At 44.8% G+C, this 13539-nt stretch overlaps 1 protein-coding gene across 1 annotated transcript in view; it reads left to right on the top strand.

Moving 5' to 3' along the window:
* Positions 1-13539, top strand: part of UBFD1 (ubiquitin family domain containing 1) — a 391487-nt gene that overhangs the window by 338123 nt on the left and 39825 nt on the right. The window contains exon 6 of the mRNA XM_069647393.1: positions 13355-13437. Coding sequence (XP_069503494.1) covers positions 13355-13437 — 83 coding nt within the window. The remainder of the gene's footprint in view (positions 1-13354; positions 13438-13539) is intronic.

The following is a 13539-nucleotide window of genomic DNA, read 5'->3' as shown; positions in this document are numbered from 1 at the left end:
GAGGGGTGTGGCCCTCATGCTACTTTGGGAGGTGCACGTGCCAAAATCTGCCCTTTACACCACCTTGGCTAATTGACATGGTAGTGTGGGGATTAGCCCATGAGGTGTTGTGGTTAACGGGAAGGGGAGGTGAAAGTGCTCTACATTATATTGGGCATACTGAGGGTGGCTGACATGGCGAAAGGCATTGTGTCCACTGTAGGTGATCCCTTTGTGATGACATCTGCACAACTAGGCCCTGGAAAGACACGTAGACGGCAATTTTGGTTTGGAAGGAGTGAACAAATTGTGGAACGCTGTGTAGCAGTGGAATTTCGCCGAGATTCATGCACTTTGCAAAGACCTTGCCAATTTTGCAGTAGTAGATGTTATCGTCTACAACTGCGCTATGCATGTGGGTTACTTGGCTTGCTTACATTTGTTTGGTAGACTGAGGAGATTGCTGGCTGTCAAGGGGCACGCATTTTCCCACCGCCAAGGAGCTTTTCTCATACATAATACGACGAAGAGTATGGGCTACTGCTCATGGATGTTCCAAGGCACACGTAGGAAGGTGTCTCATCAACAAACGTGTATACTTTTTTGTGTGCTCCTGCAATGTTCTGCAACACTAACCTCATTAGTTGTGGAAATGCTGAGTTCCTCAAACAAAATGGCATTTTATTGACACAAATTGCGAATGCAGTTTTGTTTGCTCCTGAACAGGATGCCGTGAAGAGTTCTGTACCAATGGTAGCACAAGACAACACAAAAGCTAATAACCAAAACAAAGGTGCTTCTGTAGAAGCATTAAAAAAAACACACAGCCTCTTCCAAGAGCCGCCCGTTACCACAAACTCCCCTGATCCTGGTTGGAAGTTATTCCCCCACGCACGCAGCATGAAAGCCATATCCAGGGAATTTGCGAGTGGCGGACACGTAAACAGAACTGTGGGGATTGTCCATGCACATGCTTACGGTGTCTGGCAATAGCAAGAGGGAATACTGCTTCTCTCTGGGCTGGCCCTTGACATACTTGAAGTTCCGCACGTGCCACATTTGACACCTCTCAACCAGCTGCCCTGTGGCAGTGGGACTGTAGCGATTGTTTTATCAGGTGGTACTCGGGGTGTGCGTCACAGGAAAGTGCACCAATAGGAAGGACCATTCCTGCTTCACTGGGGCGAGGAGCTTGTGGTACTTGGAGAAAGGCACATGGTACATTCTTCCCTTCTCAGCATGCTGCCCAATGAAAATGGGACTATGCCCTTTGGCCAATCGGGTGCTCTGGGTGTGCGTCACAAGAAAGGGGAGGCCTTTACTTTTCCATAACTTTGTGTACTTTGGCTGGCAAACATGGCAAGACAGTTCATCGTGGGTGATTACTTTGTGGAGGATCTGTGCGGGTATGCCCTCAATAAGACTTGTCTAGCAATTTAGGTTTGGAGGGAGTGGATGTTTTGTGGAGTGGTATGGAATCATGCTGTTTTGACTGATTGCTTCTAGAATGTTGATGCATGGCCTCTTCGGCAACTGTATATGTTGTGATTGTGCACTTTGGAGGCTTCTTTTTGGGTTGCATGCCTTGTTCCTATGTGTTGAGTCAACTTAAGAGTTTGTTGAAAGCAGTGCAGCACATTTTTCCTACTGCCAAGTGTTTTTCTCATGTAAACTGCAGAGAAATTGAGGAGAATCTGTCATTATTCCAATGCTTCGTCGCAAGCCAGAGGTCAGAAGGGGTCTCAACAGAAGCATGCGACTTGTTGAGTGCTGCTGGGATGTTCTGTGAGACTGAGAACATTGGTTCCCGATGCATACACCATTTCAAGACAAATGGCATGTCTGTCGGCCAGTGGCAATGAAATGTTCATTCACAATCTTCAGAGTGCACTGAAGATCCTACTGTAAGAATGTGAGCTGAAGTTGAAAACACGCATTCACGTACGAAAACCCCCCAAAAAGTGGTTCTAGTGAAGCACCTTTAAAAAAAAAAAAAAGTTCTTTTTTAGAGCCACCACAACTGACGTGCGCTCCCCTGGTAGAAAGTTATTCCCCCACTCGTGCGTGCAGCAAGAAAAGTCTGTGAATATTGCAATAGTTGCAGGGTGGCACGTGGTACATACACTACTTTTGCAGATGACTCCCATAGAAATGGGTCTACAGAGGCTACAGGATTGGGCAATAAAGTTTGTGGGTGTGGTGTGTACGGACTGACAGTGCTACACTGTGTATTCACAGAAATGCAAAGGGTGCCGTTATGGCTGTGTGTTTTACGAGGCACAGCATGCAGATTTTAGGGTATACGCACATACATTCAGTGAAAGTGAATGCAAAACACTGTGCACTCGCTACTCATTTACTAATCTATGATGTGCATGTGTAGTGCTATGGAGTAGGTACAATGAAGTGCCTGATTTTGGTTTGTGTGTGATACGCAATCATGACTATCATTTTTGATCATTTTGCAGGGAACATTGCACAGCATGTTACATGAGTTTCAATGCCGTTTGCGATGGAGGCACTTACCCAGTTCATGCATTTCTTTCTGATCTCTTGCACAACTTTCTATTGCAGTATGCAGCTACCGATGTGGCAGCGTCATTTTCTATTTGGTCCGTCAATGGAGACATTGTGCGGTACATTGCAAAGAAGTGTATTTGTGCATTTCTTTGTCATGTGCCAATGGCATACTTCACCCATGGCATTATGACGTTTCACAGCACAAATACATTTCCCTAGCTATAACGTTCATCTTACTGTGACAGCTATCTCGATTTCTGCACACCCCATCTAAATCGGCTTGGTGCCTTTCTTGCAAGTAGTGATATTTTCTTGTAGCGAGTGTTGCGCTGCGACTCTCTTGAAAATGCTCTGCAACACGTAAAGAAACCTTTTTGTACAGCACACTCCTTTCTAACCGATTGAACTACAGTGTTCTCCTGAATGCGTGCATTGGCAATTCCGTTGTTCATCTGTGAAAGGTGCTGTCTTTTTTTTACCTTTTTACGTTCCCCAGTACATTTTTATTTATTATCGTGTTCTCACACACGCCACAGAAGGAAAGCCAGGAAAGGTCCGGTACAGAAGGGGCATCACCTGCCTAGATACAATGGGGACGTGCCGGGAGACGGAATTATTGGGTGGCCCTCACCTATATAGACGGCACTCAATGTAATGCTCCTGTAACGACCGTTGCAATGCACGTCCAGGTACCTCCCCTGTGTACAAAAGCGCATTGCACTACATATACAATGCCCTTTGCCGGGTAAGGGTCTGTAGCGCAGCATATGCTTTGGAAAGGTTTTACAGCTTCACTGCCCTACAGGAGTGCCCCTCTTGTTGACCGCAACAGATGTGGCAAATGCTGTACATGAAAGTACCCAACGTCATTCTTCGATGGGCGGTAGTCGGCTCACTGCTCCTTTGTCCTTTTAATTTGAGTTGTCACATGGAGTACAAAACACTTCATGCTATGCCATTACTGTTAGCGGTACCATTCACGGATATACATACATTGTGAAATACAAGAATGTTTACAACAACGCCAACCACAGCTTCTTTACGTATACCGCAAAGCCATTTATTCTGTGCAACCCATGCACATACAGCGCTTTTCTAACCACCAGTAAGATTGCTTGCGCTCTGCATATTCTGTTTCCTTACTTGCCTTTACATCCACTAGTATGTGCGTGAGGAAGGTGCACCAGCTTTGCAATATTGCAGCCTTACTACAAACTGTCCCACTTGCAGTTACATGTTTTCTTCAACTGTATAACCGGCACGCGACCTGTTCATACTTTCCATCAGACTGCTGAGTGCACACAATGTATCTGTTTCACGGGTCATTGAAAGGGAAGCAGCAGATAAATCAAAGTAATGCCACATTTAACACACCTACGTCACAGTGCAGGTTGCTGTTTTGTTTACCAGTGGCTGTTATACAGATAGGAGTACTTTAGCCACACATTGTTAAGTTTGCATAGCCACCCATGAAGTGGACAGCAATACTTTAAATGCGGTAGCCTACTGCATGAATACGTAGGTCTAGGTGTGGAACGTAAACACGTGCGCTTCCCCAACTACTTAAAAGTGCATTTGAAGATGCGGACACTAATGCAGTCCTACAGATACTTGCTGTGTAATTGCACATACGCCAACCAGGTGAAGTCTATATATGTTACTAAAAACCTTTTCCCTTTACTGAAAAACGACCCTAAAGCAACTTTATGCTTAAAGTGCCCTACTAAAAACCTATGAAATTCACGAACAAAAGACATTGTTAAAGGGACGTTATGGTTAGGTTGCACTACTAAAAAAACCTGTGAAATTCAATGGAAAATCGTTTTTACAGGAATGTTATGGTTACAGGTAAAACCGAAAAAATCCCGATATTTGACAATTATGGTAAGCTAAGCAACCAAAACTTGTGCCACCTGTGCACTGCAAGGACTAACACCCATGACATCCCAAATCTTTCATGACATCACATGTGTGGTCACATTTGTGGTCCCATTAGGAGTGAGGCGATGAGGCGCAAAGGTCTCTTTTACAGTTTGGTATGGTTCCATCTTTGAAGCTCTGGCCAGCTGCAGTGCACCCTTGATGAACCTATTGGTTCTCTCAACCAATCCATTTGCTTGAAAGTGATATAGAGGCCTTAACTTGTTTGATATTGTTATTCATCATAAATCTCTCTGGATACTAGCTGGACCCCATTGTCAGTGACTATCTGCTTGGGCAATCCTTCCCATTGGAACACAGCAGTGAATACTTTGATGACCATTGTTATGGTAATGTCTGCCACAAACTGTTTCCACCCATTTTGATAAGTATTCACTCATTACTATCCCGTATCTATGCTCTGGCCCCATTGCTTCCGGTGGGCCTGTGAAATCGAATCCCAATTTAGGCCACACCTCTTCAGGTATCTGTTAGAATCCGCTTGAAGCACATTTAGTAGTTTGTTGCTGTTTATGTACTTGTGACATCGATCCATCATCATTTGCATGTTATCGATACTCTGCCTCCAGAATGCATTCCTGACGCAGCGCCGCCTCATACTGGTCTCTAAATGTCCTGAGTGAGCCCTGAGTATGATTATCTTCCTCATGCCCGCTGGTGGTATGATTTGATCTCCTCTAAAGAGCAAACCATCTGTTTCGTATTTTTCGTCTGCTACTTTCCATAGTGGTTCAGTCCTTCTGGGATTGCTCTCTCATCAGCCTATCCTTTGCGAGCCCAGTCGGTTTCATGTATCGCAGTGTCTTTACCTCCCTCATCTCTGCATGCAGTCGGCCTGTGAGTTCCTTCATCCTACTACCTGGCCAATGTTGTATGTGTAATCTTGTAGATTTGCAGCTATGCGCGCTAACCTGGGGGTGGACATTTTGGTACTGCCTGGCCTCCTCATACGTATGAGTGGTTTGTGGTGGCTAAGCAGTGTGAACCTGGTGCCCCACACATGTCCTAAAGTATTCAGCAGCCCAAGCACATGCCAGCATCTTCAATCGTCGAATACTTATTTTCAGCATCCAACAGCCCTTTTGACGCAAAAGCTACCACTTATTCAGCGTTACCTCGTTTCTGAGTGAGGGCTGCGGCTAGATTGGCATCTGTGGTGATGACCCTGCTCCATTGCGGATTGAATGGTCTTAGGCATGGCGCACTTAGTATTCTGTCTTTCACCTCTTTGAACCCCCTTTCATGGGTCAGGTTGCACTTATACTCCTCCCCTTTTTTTAGCAGTTCTTAGGGAAGCTGTTTCTTCTGAGAACCTGGGCACGAACTTCGTGTAATATTCTGAAAGGCCTAAAAAATATCTTTTTAGTTGGTGCAGGAGCTTTTACTATGGCTTTAATTAAGTTCCTTTTTGGACTAATTCCCACTTCAATACTGATTGCACACTTTTCATATCTGAGCCGTACCCCTGCATCTTGTAACTTGTGCAGTGCTTACCTTAACACCTTGTTGTGCGTCTTCTGCATATATGAGAATGTAATCTTGGAAGTAGACTACATTCCTCATGTTTTTCAGTCCATCAGTTGAAAAGCGGATGCAGCTGAGGAAAATTCAAGTGGCATTCTCGTGTATTGGAACGTACCAAACAGGTTGATCAATTCCATCAGCTGTCTTGATTTGGTGGTACGCATGGCAGATGTCCAACTTTGAAAAGATGTTTGCCGCCTTCATCGTTAAAATTAACTCATTAATGCTGGGAAGCGGGTAACTGTCAGTGATGACTTCTAGGTTTAGACTGCGCAAGTCTATGCATCCACAAGTTGTTTGAGTCTTGCTTCTTTATGAGCAGTATCTGACTTAACCATTGTGATGTCATCGTGCCCTCATTGAACATCTTCTCCAATTGCTGCTTTAGCGCTTGTCTTGCTGTGGCTGGCCTGACTTTATTTGACCAAGATGGCATTCTGGCATAGCCTGGTTTTGTGCACAAAGTTTTTAATTCTGCCCAATCCCTTCAAGAAACTCTGGCAAATCCTCATCCAATACTGACACTCCTCCACTTGTTACTGATAACACCAGATCACTTGTGCTGGGTCGATCTTTATTTCCAACTTTGCTTGGTCATCCCACCCAAGCACGGCAGTGCTCGTTTTAGCAAAATGTACTTTGGTATGTTTCTTCCTCCCTTTGAACTCTACTGTGCCTTTGATGTACCCCAGCAGACTAACGGATGCACCGCCAAACACTGTGGATTTGTGTTTGGTCTGCAAAACTTGCACCTTGTTTTGCACCATCCTCTTTGTACGTGGGTATTGGCAGAATGGGTAACTCCGAACCGGAGTCAGCCGTGACTCTGGTTTCCATTCCGTCATCCCCGATTGTGCAGATCTATCTTTTTGCTGTGACGCTATTGACCATGATAACGGTTGCTTGTCCTTGTTGTTATGCAGAAACCTGTGCAGGTCCCTTGGACCACTGCAAAAAGTTTAGGACTACAGGAGTTAGCAGTAAACCCAATTGGTAGCAGTCTGCACCACCCAGATTTACCTGGTAGCTGTGTCTGAGCAGTCAGACTTCTCTCAAGAAGAGTTAGGCAGTATACAGAGCATACACAATAGGACACAATAGGACAGGTAGATACAGTAGAACAAGCAAACACTGACCAGAGCTTTGGTGTAAGATATATATTTTTTTATTTAAAAACACACCTATGAAAACACACTGGCACTAATATCAAGCAAGTTCAAAAACAGTCACTAAAGTATATACACTCCCTTAAAAGAATATAAGACAAGTCTTAAGTAAAGCACCACTTATTTTCAGACAGCGGTGTGCGCTTAACGCAGATGGCACTCTAATAATTCGGTTTAAAAGGGAGAGAAAGGCAGAATAAATAGAAACAGGTCCCAACACCTTTACAAGAACACAGCAAGAGAGGAAGGCAGAATAAAACCGTGAAGTTGGAGTTCAGAAAGCTGGACCCACTTTAAGAGGATCAGAACGAAATGTGTCCAAGGTCACACGGTTGTAAAGTGCACAAAAGTCTCGAAGGTTCAGAAAGGAGTTGGACCAAAAGAAAGGGACCAGTTAGATGGTCAAGAGGCCAGCCCAGTCTAGAAGGTTAAGGATTTACTGTCACCTTGTAGCAATCTATAGAAAGGGAGGCCCGGCGGACACAGTACCTTGAAATGGTGAGGACACTCCAGCGGGGGCAGTTGTCCTGGCAGCGGTTGCGAGTTGGTGCTTCGTCCGGCAGAAGAGATCTCGTCGGGGAGGAAAACAGGAGATCGTTGTGCTGCCAGGAAAGAAACCAGCCGCAGAGTTTCTCGATTCAAAGGAGTGGTCCTTTCTTTCGCGGTTCAGTGGTAAGTGGCTATCCGGTTGCCGGGGTGCTTGGCACAGGCAATTCGACCACTAGACGTCCTGGTAGGCAAAAAGGAAAGCAAACTGGTTGTCCCCACCAGCTCAAGGGGAAGAGACTCTCCGGCAAGAAGATCTCCTCTGTCGTCGGGAAGTGGTGAGATGGTTCAGCAGGGCTCCACCGGTGGTGTCGTCGTTGCCGGTCGGCTCAGCTTCTCACTCTACGGATCTTTCAGGTCCTGTGGCGACTTCTGAAGTTCCAGTCCCAAAAGCCCTGCTTTTATGCAAGAAATCCCTATTCATTCAGCCTAGCTGTCAATCAAACATGCTAAGTGGTGAGCCGGCCGTCTCACCACTTGGGCCAATCACACAGGAGTGCGACTTGAGTTGCCAAGGCAACTCAGTCCAGGGTGCCTAAACCCCCCTCCCACACCTCCTGTGGTACCCAGACAGAGTGGCACCACTTCTGGAGGCTTCTGTGGAGAAGCCCGCCAAAAAGTGGAACAAAGGGCTCGACTTGGGTTGGAGTCACAGAAGAGAACACAAACGCCATTTTAGAATCGAGTTCTGGCAAAAAATACCAACCAGTGAATTAATATTAAATAAATAACCCGGCGGTATGTTCGTGGCTATAGTAATTAAATAATTAAAGTTGGTAGCCTCGAACAATGGGAAAATCCCATAGAGATATATTCGCGGTCGAATATAAAAAGTATCCACTGCCACCAGCCAAAACTCGATCAGGGGGGACGGAGACGTGCCCCCTCGAATAACAGACCCTGGGGCAATCGAATTGCCCCGACCAGTACGTCCACAATATGATGGTTTGTACTGGTTTCTGTTCATAATTTGGGATTAGTAAAGCCAATGGCGACTTTACAGGCCCTGGGAGACGGTAGTCAGTCCCAGGGTATGGAGTCTATGGTGGGGTGTCACTATGACACCCCTGTGTCACTGCACTGAGGGTGCTGTGTAACACACATAGTAAAAACACGAGACCCTATGGAGTAAAAGGCCCCATAGCCCATAAAACACATTAACAATCACAGGAACCCCTCGAATCATGTCCAAGAGTGTGAGGAAAAGAGACTCACTCTTGGCAGGAAGAAGAAACAAACTCCAGAAATCCAGCAAAGCTGCTGGGGGACTCACTAGGTTAAGAAATTCAGCCTAAACAGAGAATTCTCCCTAACACTCGTCTGAAGGTTCCTCGCTTCTTGCACCACTATCCATTTTCTTGCCCTACCAGTTGCAACCACCATTTGTCCGAACCTCTGCAGTTCGAACACTTTGTTCCTGGCTGGACACTCGCCATCATTGGCTACGTGTCAGGTGCTGGTGCACCTATGGCATTTCAATGGTTCTCTTCTGCTGGCTGTCATCTTGGTTATCCCACCTGGATTTCTCTTTCTGGCTGCGGTACTGCATGGTATGCACTTCTGGATTTGGGGCGATTCCTGCCATTTCTTTGTGCCTGGTGGAGGTTTCCTCAACGGTTCTGGCAATCAATCACTTTATCGAGCACCAGCTCCTTTTCCACAATTAATTTGTCCTGGACCTTTCTCGAGTTCATGTGAACCACAAGCAGGTTACAGATCATGTTCTCTGTTGCCAAAGTCACAAAAAGCCGCCAACTCTCTCCATGTAACAGTCGTCCACCAGCTCTGAAACTTCTTTCCTATTATAGAACTTAATCTGGTATAGTACAGTAGTCTGTTGGAAAACTGCTTTACTATGCACCTGATGGCTTCTTTAGAGACGTCCTCCTCCACTAGCTTGGGGTTTGAGCCCTCAAATATCCTCTGCCCTTCCACCCAGATGGCATTAAGTAGCATGGCTCTTTTTGTAGCACGGGGGGCAGTGGGTCAGTGTCCTGCATCCAGGTAGGTGGTGAACAAGAGTTCCCACTGAGGCCATGGAATGCGGGGTGTGGTGGATTGGCGCCTTGCATCTTGACTGTGTGGAGATTCCCCTGCAACTTGCCGCCAATTATGTTATATAATGATGACCACAAGATGATTGGAGTGACAGGGTAAGGTTTAATCACTCAGTAGCTGGTAATGGCATTTTCAGTTCCCAATACAGGCAAGTGTGATCACACAAGCACTATTACATAGTTCTTATTTGCTGCAGTAAGTCTCTGGCTTGATCAGTCTATATATAGAGGAGTGCTGGTCTGCTCATCTTGCTCTGGTTATCTCCTGCTCCAGTGTCCCTTCTCTCTCCCACTCGAGCTCCTCTCACGTCTCATGAAATCCCGTTGGTTGCGTGCCACACTCACCCTCCCCTGTTCACTCCCCACTCCCTTGTTTCTCTGCTCACTCACCATTTTCTTCCCCCATGATTGTAAAGTGCTCCATTGCTTCCCGAAGCTAGGTCTGCCCCTCAACAAATAACCTAATATTTGGTACCATGCCCCCTCTCCAACACTGAATTGGCTGAAATAATGGTATAATGATTCCAGGACTGATTTAATCTCTGCACTTGTGAGCATTGGATCAGGCACCAGGCAGGGCTGCCCCCGGCCACCCCAGGTATTTGCCTTGATAACGGAACTGTAGCTTGCCGACTCAAGTCATCCTTTTAAGATCATGGAATACAGATTGCTTGTGCGAAATCATGTTATATCTGTGTATTCTGTTATGTTGCATATTAAACAGCCATCTACAAATCTGCCTGCTCTTCTAGAAATTATTGAACCATATGGGCTGTTATCCATTCTATTTATTGGACTGTGTTCACACCGTTTACTTCAAGGCTGTGCTACTGTGTAGCAGTACGCACTTCCCCTGTAGGCTGTCAAATATTTGGGTGGTCTGATCAATGGAGACTTCGAGAAAGTGTATAAAGATAATGTGTGCAACAACCTTGTGAACTTACCAAAATGTATCCTTCTTGGATGAGTTTCCCCAAGAACTTATTTGACTTAGTATATCTGATCCCAGTTAATCCCACATGTATTAAGATTTCATTGTATGAAGCTGTGGGTGCATGTCTATTCAATTTCATTTTTTTTGGAGTGGCAGTTCTCCTCTATCTACAACCACTTTTTAAGTCTTCCTTGCGAGGGTTGGGTGCTCCTGATTCGAAGCACTATCAAGCTGCCCAAATTAACCATGTAGCACCCTGGGAGTAATGGGGAGTACTAGATGAGCTTTGGAAAATGATCCAGCATATTGTACATTTTTTGTAAACTGTTGAATTTCTTATGAGATGATCGAGCTACAGCGGGTGCTTTTCCTGTCCCTGCAAAAATGGTAAGAAAGGTGTGGTCCAGACTCTGAAAGGAGAGGGTGCCTTCAGTCTTTACGATGGGGACAACGCCATAGGGAAATTACATTTGGAAAGTTTATCTAGGTTCCACTAGAATCATTGGGTAAGTCTGCGTATCGGCAGGTCTTCTCTGGAGAAGCTGTAAGGTTTGACAAATGGGGAATCGCAAGGGTTCATTTATTATGTTTTTAATACTATGCAAAATTGCCACCATAGTAGTCTCAAACAGCGTATGGTCAATGCTACAACTCTGTAGGTGTCTCACAGGTCATGGCCTGACTTCGGTGGAACACAGAACTGTAGATTCTCTAAAGGGTCTTGTTGTGGCAGGGTGGAACATCTCCAGTACGTATAAAGCTTGTATGCCAAATCCTACCTCCAGTAAAACTGAAAGCCAAGGAGGTATGGGAGCGTTATCCAGAGACCCCATTGGAAGACTGAGTGGAAGGCTGGGAGCATACGTAATATCAGATGAAAGTATGAATGCCCACTTAAGTCCTGTGTAGAAATAATTTGCAATGACAAGTTTTAACTCCAATAATAACTTTTTTTCTTGTCCTGATCTTGCTACCAATTCTGTGTTGTAGCAACCAAGGAGCCACCTTTAAGTACATAGTGTGGGATTGCAACCTACAATGGGTCTTATTGTGGTGTGTGTTTGACTGTCTGAGGTTCATTGAGCAGAGGATAGCTCGCACTCAGGTTGCTTGTTTGGCAGAGTTCCCGAACATAAGGCAGACATGGTACCAACTGTTTATTTCACTGCGCCTGGTACTGGTGAAATGTCTCCTAACGCCACTGGAAGACCCTGCTTCTCCTATCGTCAAAGCCTGGCAAAGATATTTTAAATGATCTACACAAAGCAACAGCGAAGTGTAGACGGCTCTTGCTTGTTCACTCCATGTAAGCAATCTTTTCCCATCAACGAATTACCCTTCTGTTGCTATGACCCAAGAATGGTGGATGGTTGTACACATGTTTTATTTTGTTTACTTTGATGTATATGAACTGTGATCTGTGGAGCCTGCATTTTGTAGGTTTCTCTTTTCAGCTTAACATTTTGTGTTGTCCTCCAATTCGGAAATTAAATTCTCCTTATGTGGTTTGTTCTATGCATCCGGAGCATAGTGTTCAATTATTATAAAAAAATGTAAAATCTTAATAAAGCTATATGACGGAAAATTATGGTTTTGATGGCTTGTATGTTGATGTGCGTATTGTGGGCTGGGCTTCGACAGAAGTGTTCTAGAACGGATGGAAGTTCTATTCCAGCTATTGAGTTGTCTGGTGGTGGCAGAGACACCCTTTTGGCCATCTGGGATGATATGCCGTACCCTGTTCGGGGTTGTTGGGTTACCATTTGAAGCTGGAATTCGGCTTTGCCCTGCTTAGAAAAGAGGGAGCTGTGAGTGCATGGCTCCAAATAAGATTTTGTTGTGGGATTGCGTTACTTTTTATTCCCATTTGGAGTGAGATTATTTTATGGAGTAAAAAACACTCACATTACCAATAAGAGTATTTTGTAGGCCAGTAAAATATACATTTTAATTCAAAACCCGTTTTTTTTAGAATGCATTTTTTGCACCTCGTAATTCATGGAAATCAAAAGATGCAGTTTTACCTTAACTTTTTTTTAAATTTCAGTTCCTCTTCAGATCAAACAATATTAGTTAAGATATGATATATTTTATTTGTATCGCACACGTACACAAGTGTTTCAGAGCGCGGCTAGGCAAGGGAGTGGAACAAGGGAGAACACTGCACAACATAAAAACGATCTTACTAAGACCAGTGACATTGAGAACGCGCAAGTGCATGGGAAAGGGAAAAGGGGAAAAAGTGCATGGAAGGGGGAGAGTGGAAAGTGCAGAAGCCGAGGAGCGCAGATAAATAAAATAAATAGAAAATTGAGGCAAACTGCGTCCCGTGGAACTGTGCAGCGTGTGCCACTAATCCAAACATATCAAAGCTCTGTGGATGGAAGTAGGGGGGGGGCATGTTCATGTGTGTCCGTTTGTTCCTGTTTCATGTTGGGAGTATTTTTTTTACACCTATTCTGTTTGACAGTATTCGCTTGTTTTTTTAGGGAGTGAAAGGGGCTGGTACATCACTTAAGTGGATAATTGAATTGGGGACCAAAATCGAGGAATATGACCAGTATTTTGTACCAGGCCTTAACCCATCGTTTCTCTTGGCAGTCAGTGCTGACATCCAGCATATGGTAAATTGGAGTTGCTTTATCTGCTGTGTTCTGACTCCACCTTTTCCCTTTATTTCAATACAGAAAGAACAGAAAAGATCCCCATGGGGTCCATTAAAAATGTGATCACAGAAGTTATTGAGGGACATGAAGATTATTACATGATGGTAAGTAATCCTTTAACCAATTCTGTCATGTGTGATCGTGATAAACGCACTGGAGATATGTGGTGTAGTGAAAAACCAAATATATGAAGTAACAGGAAGTGA

Source organism: Ambystoma mexicanum, chromosome 2q, assembly GCF_040938575.1.
Source record: "Ambystoma mexicanum isolate Mex_15411 chromosome 2q, UKY_AmexF1_1, whole genome shotgun sequence".
Taxonomy (NCBI): domain Eukaryota; kingdom Metazoa; phylum Chordata; class Amphibia; order Caudata; family Ambystomatidae; genus Ambystoma; species Ambystoma mexicanum.
The sequence above is the reverse complement of the archived record's forward strand: the minus strand, read 5'-3'. Positions and strand labels throughout refer to the sequence as shown.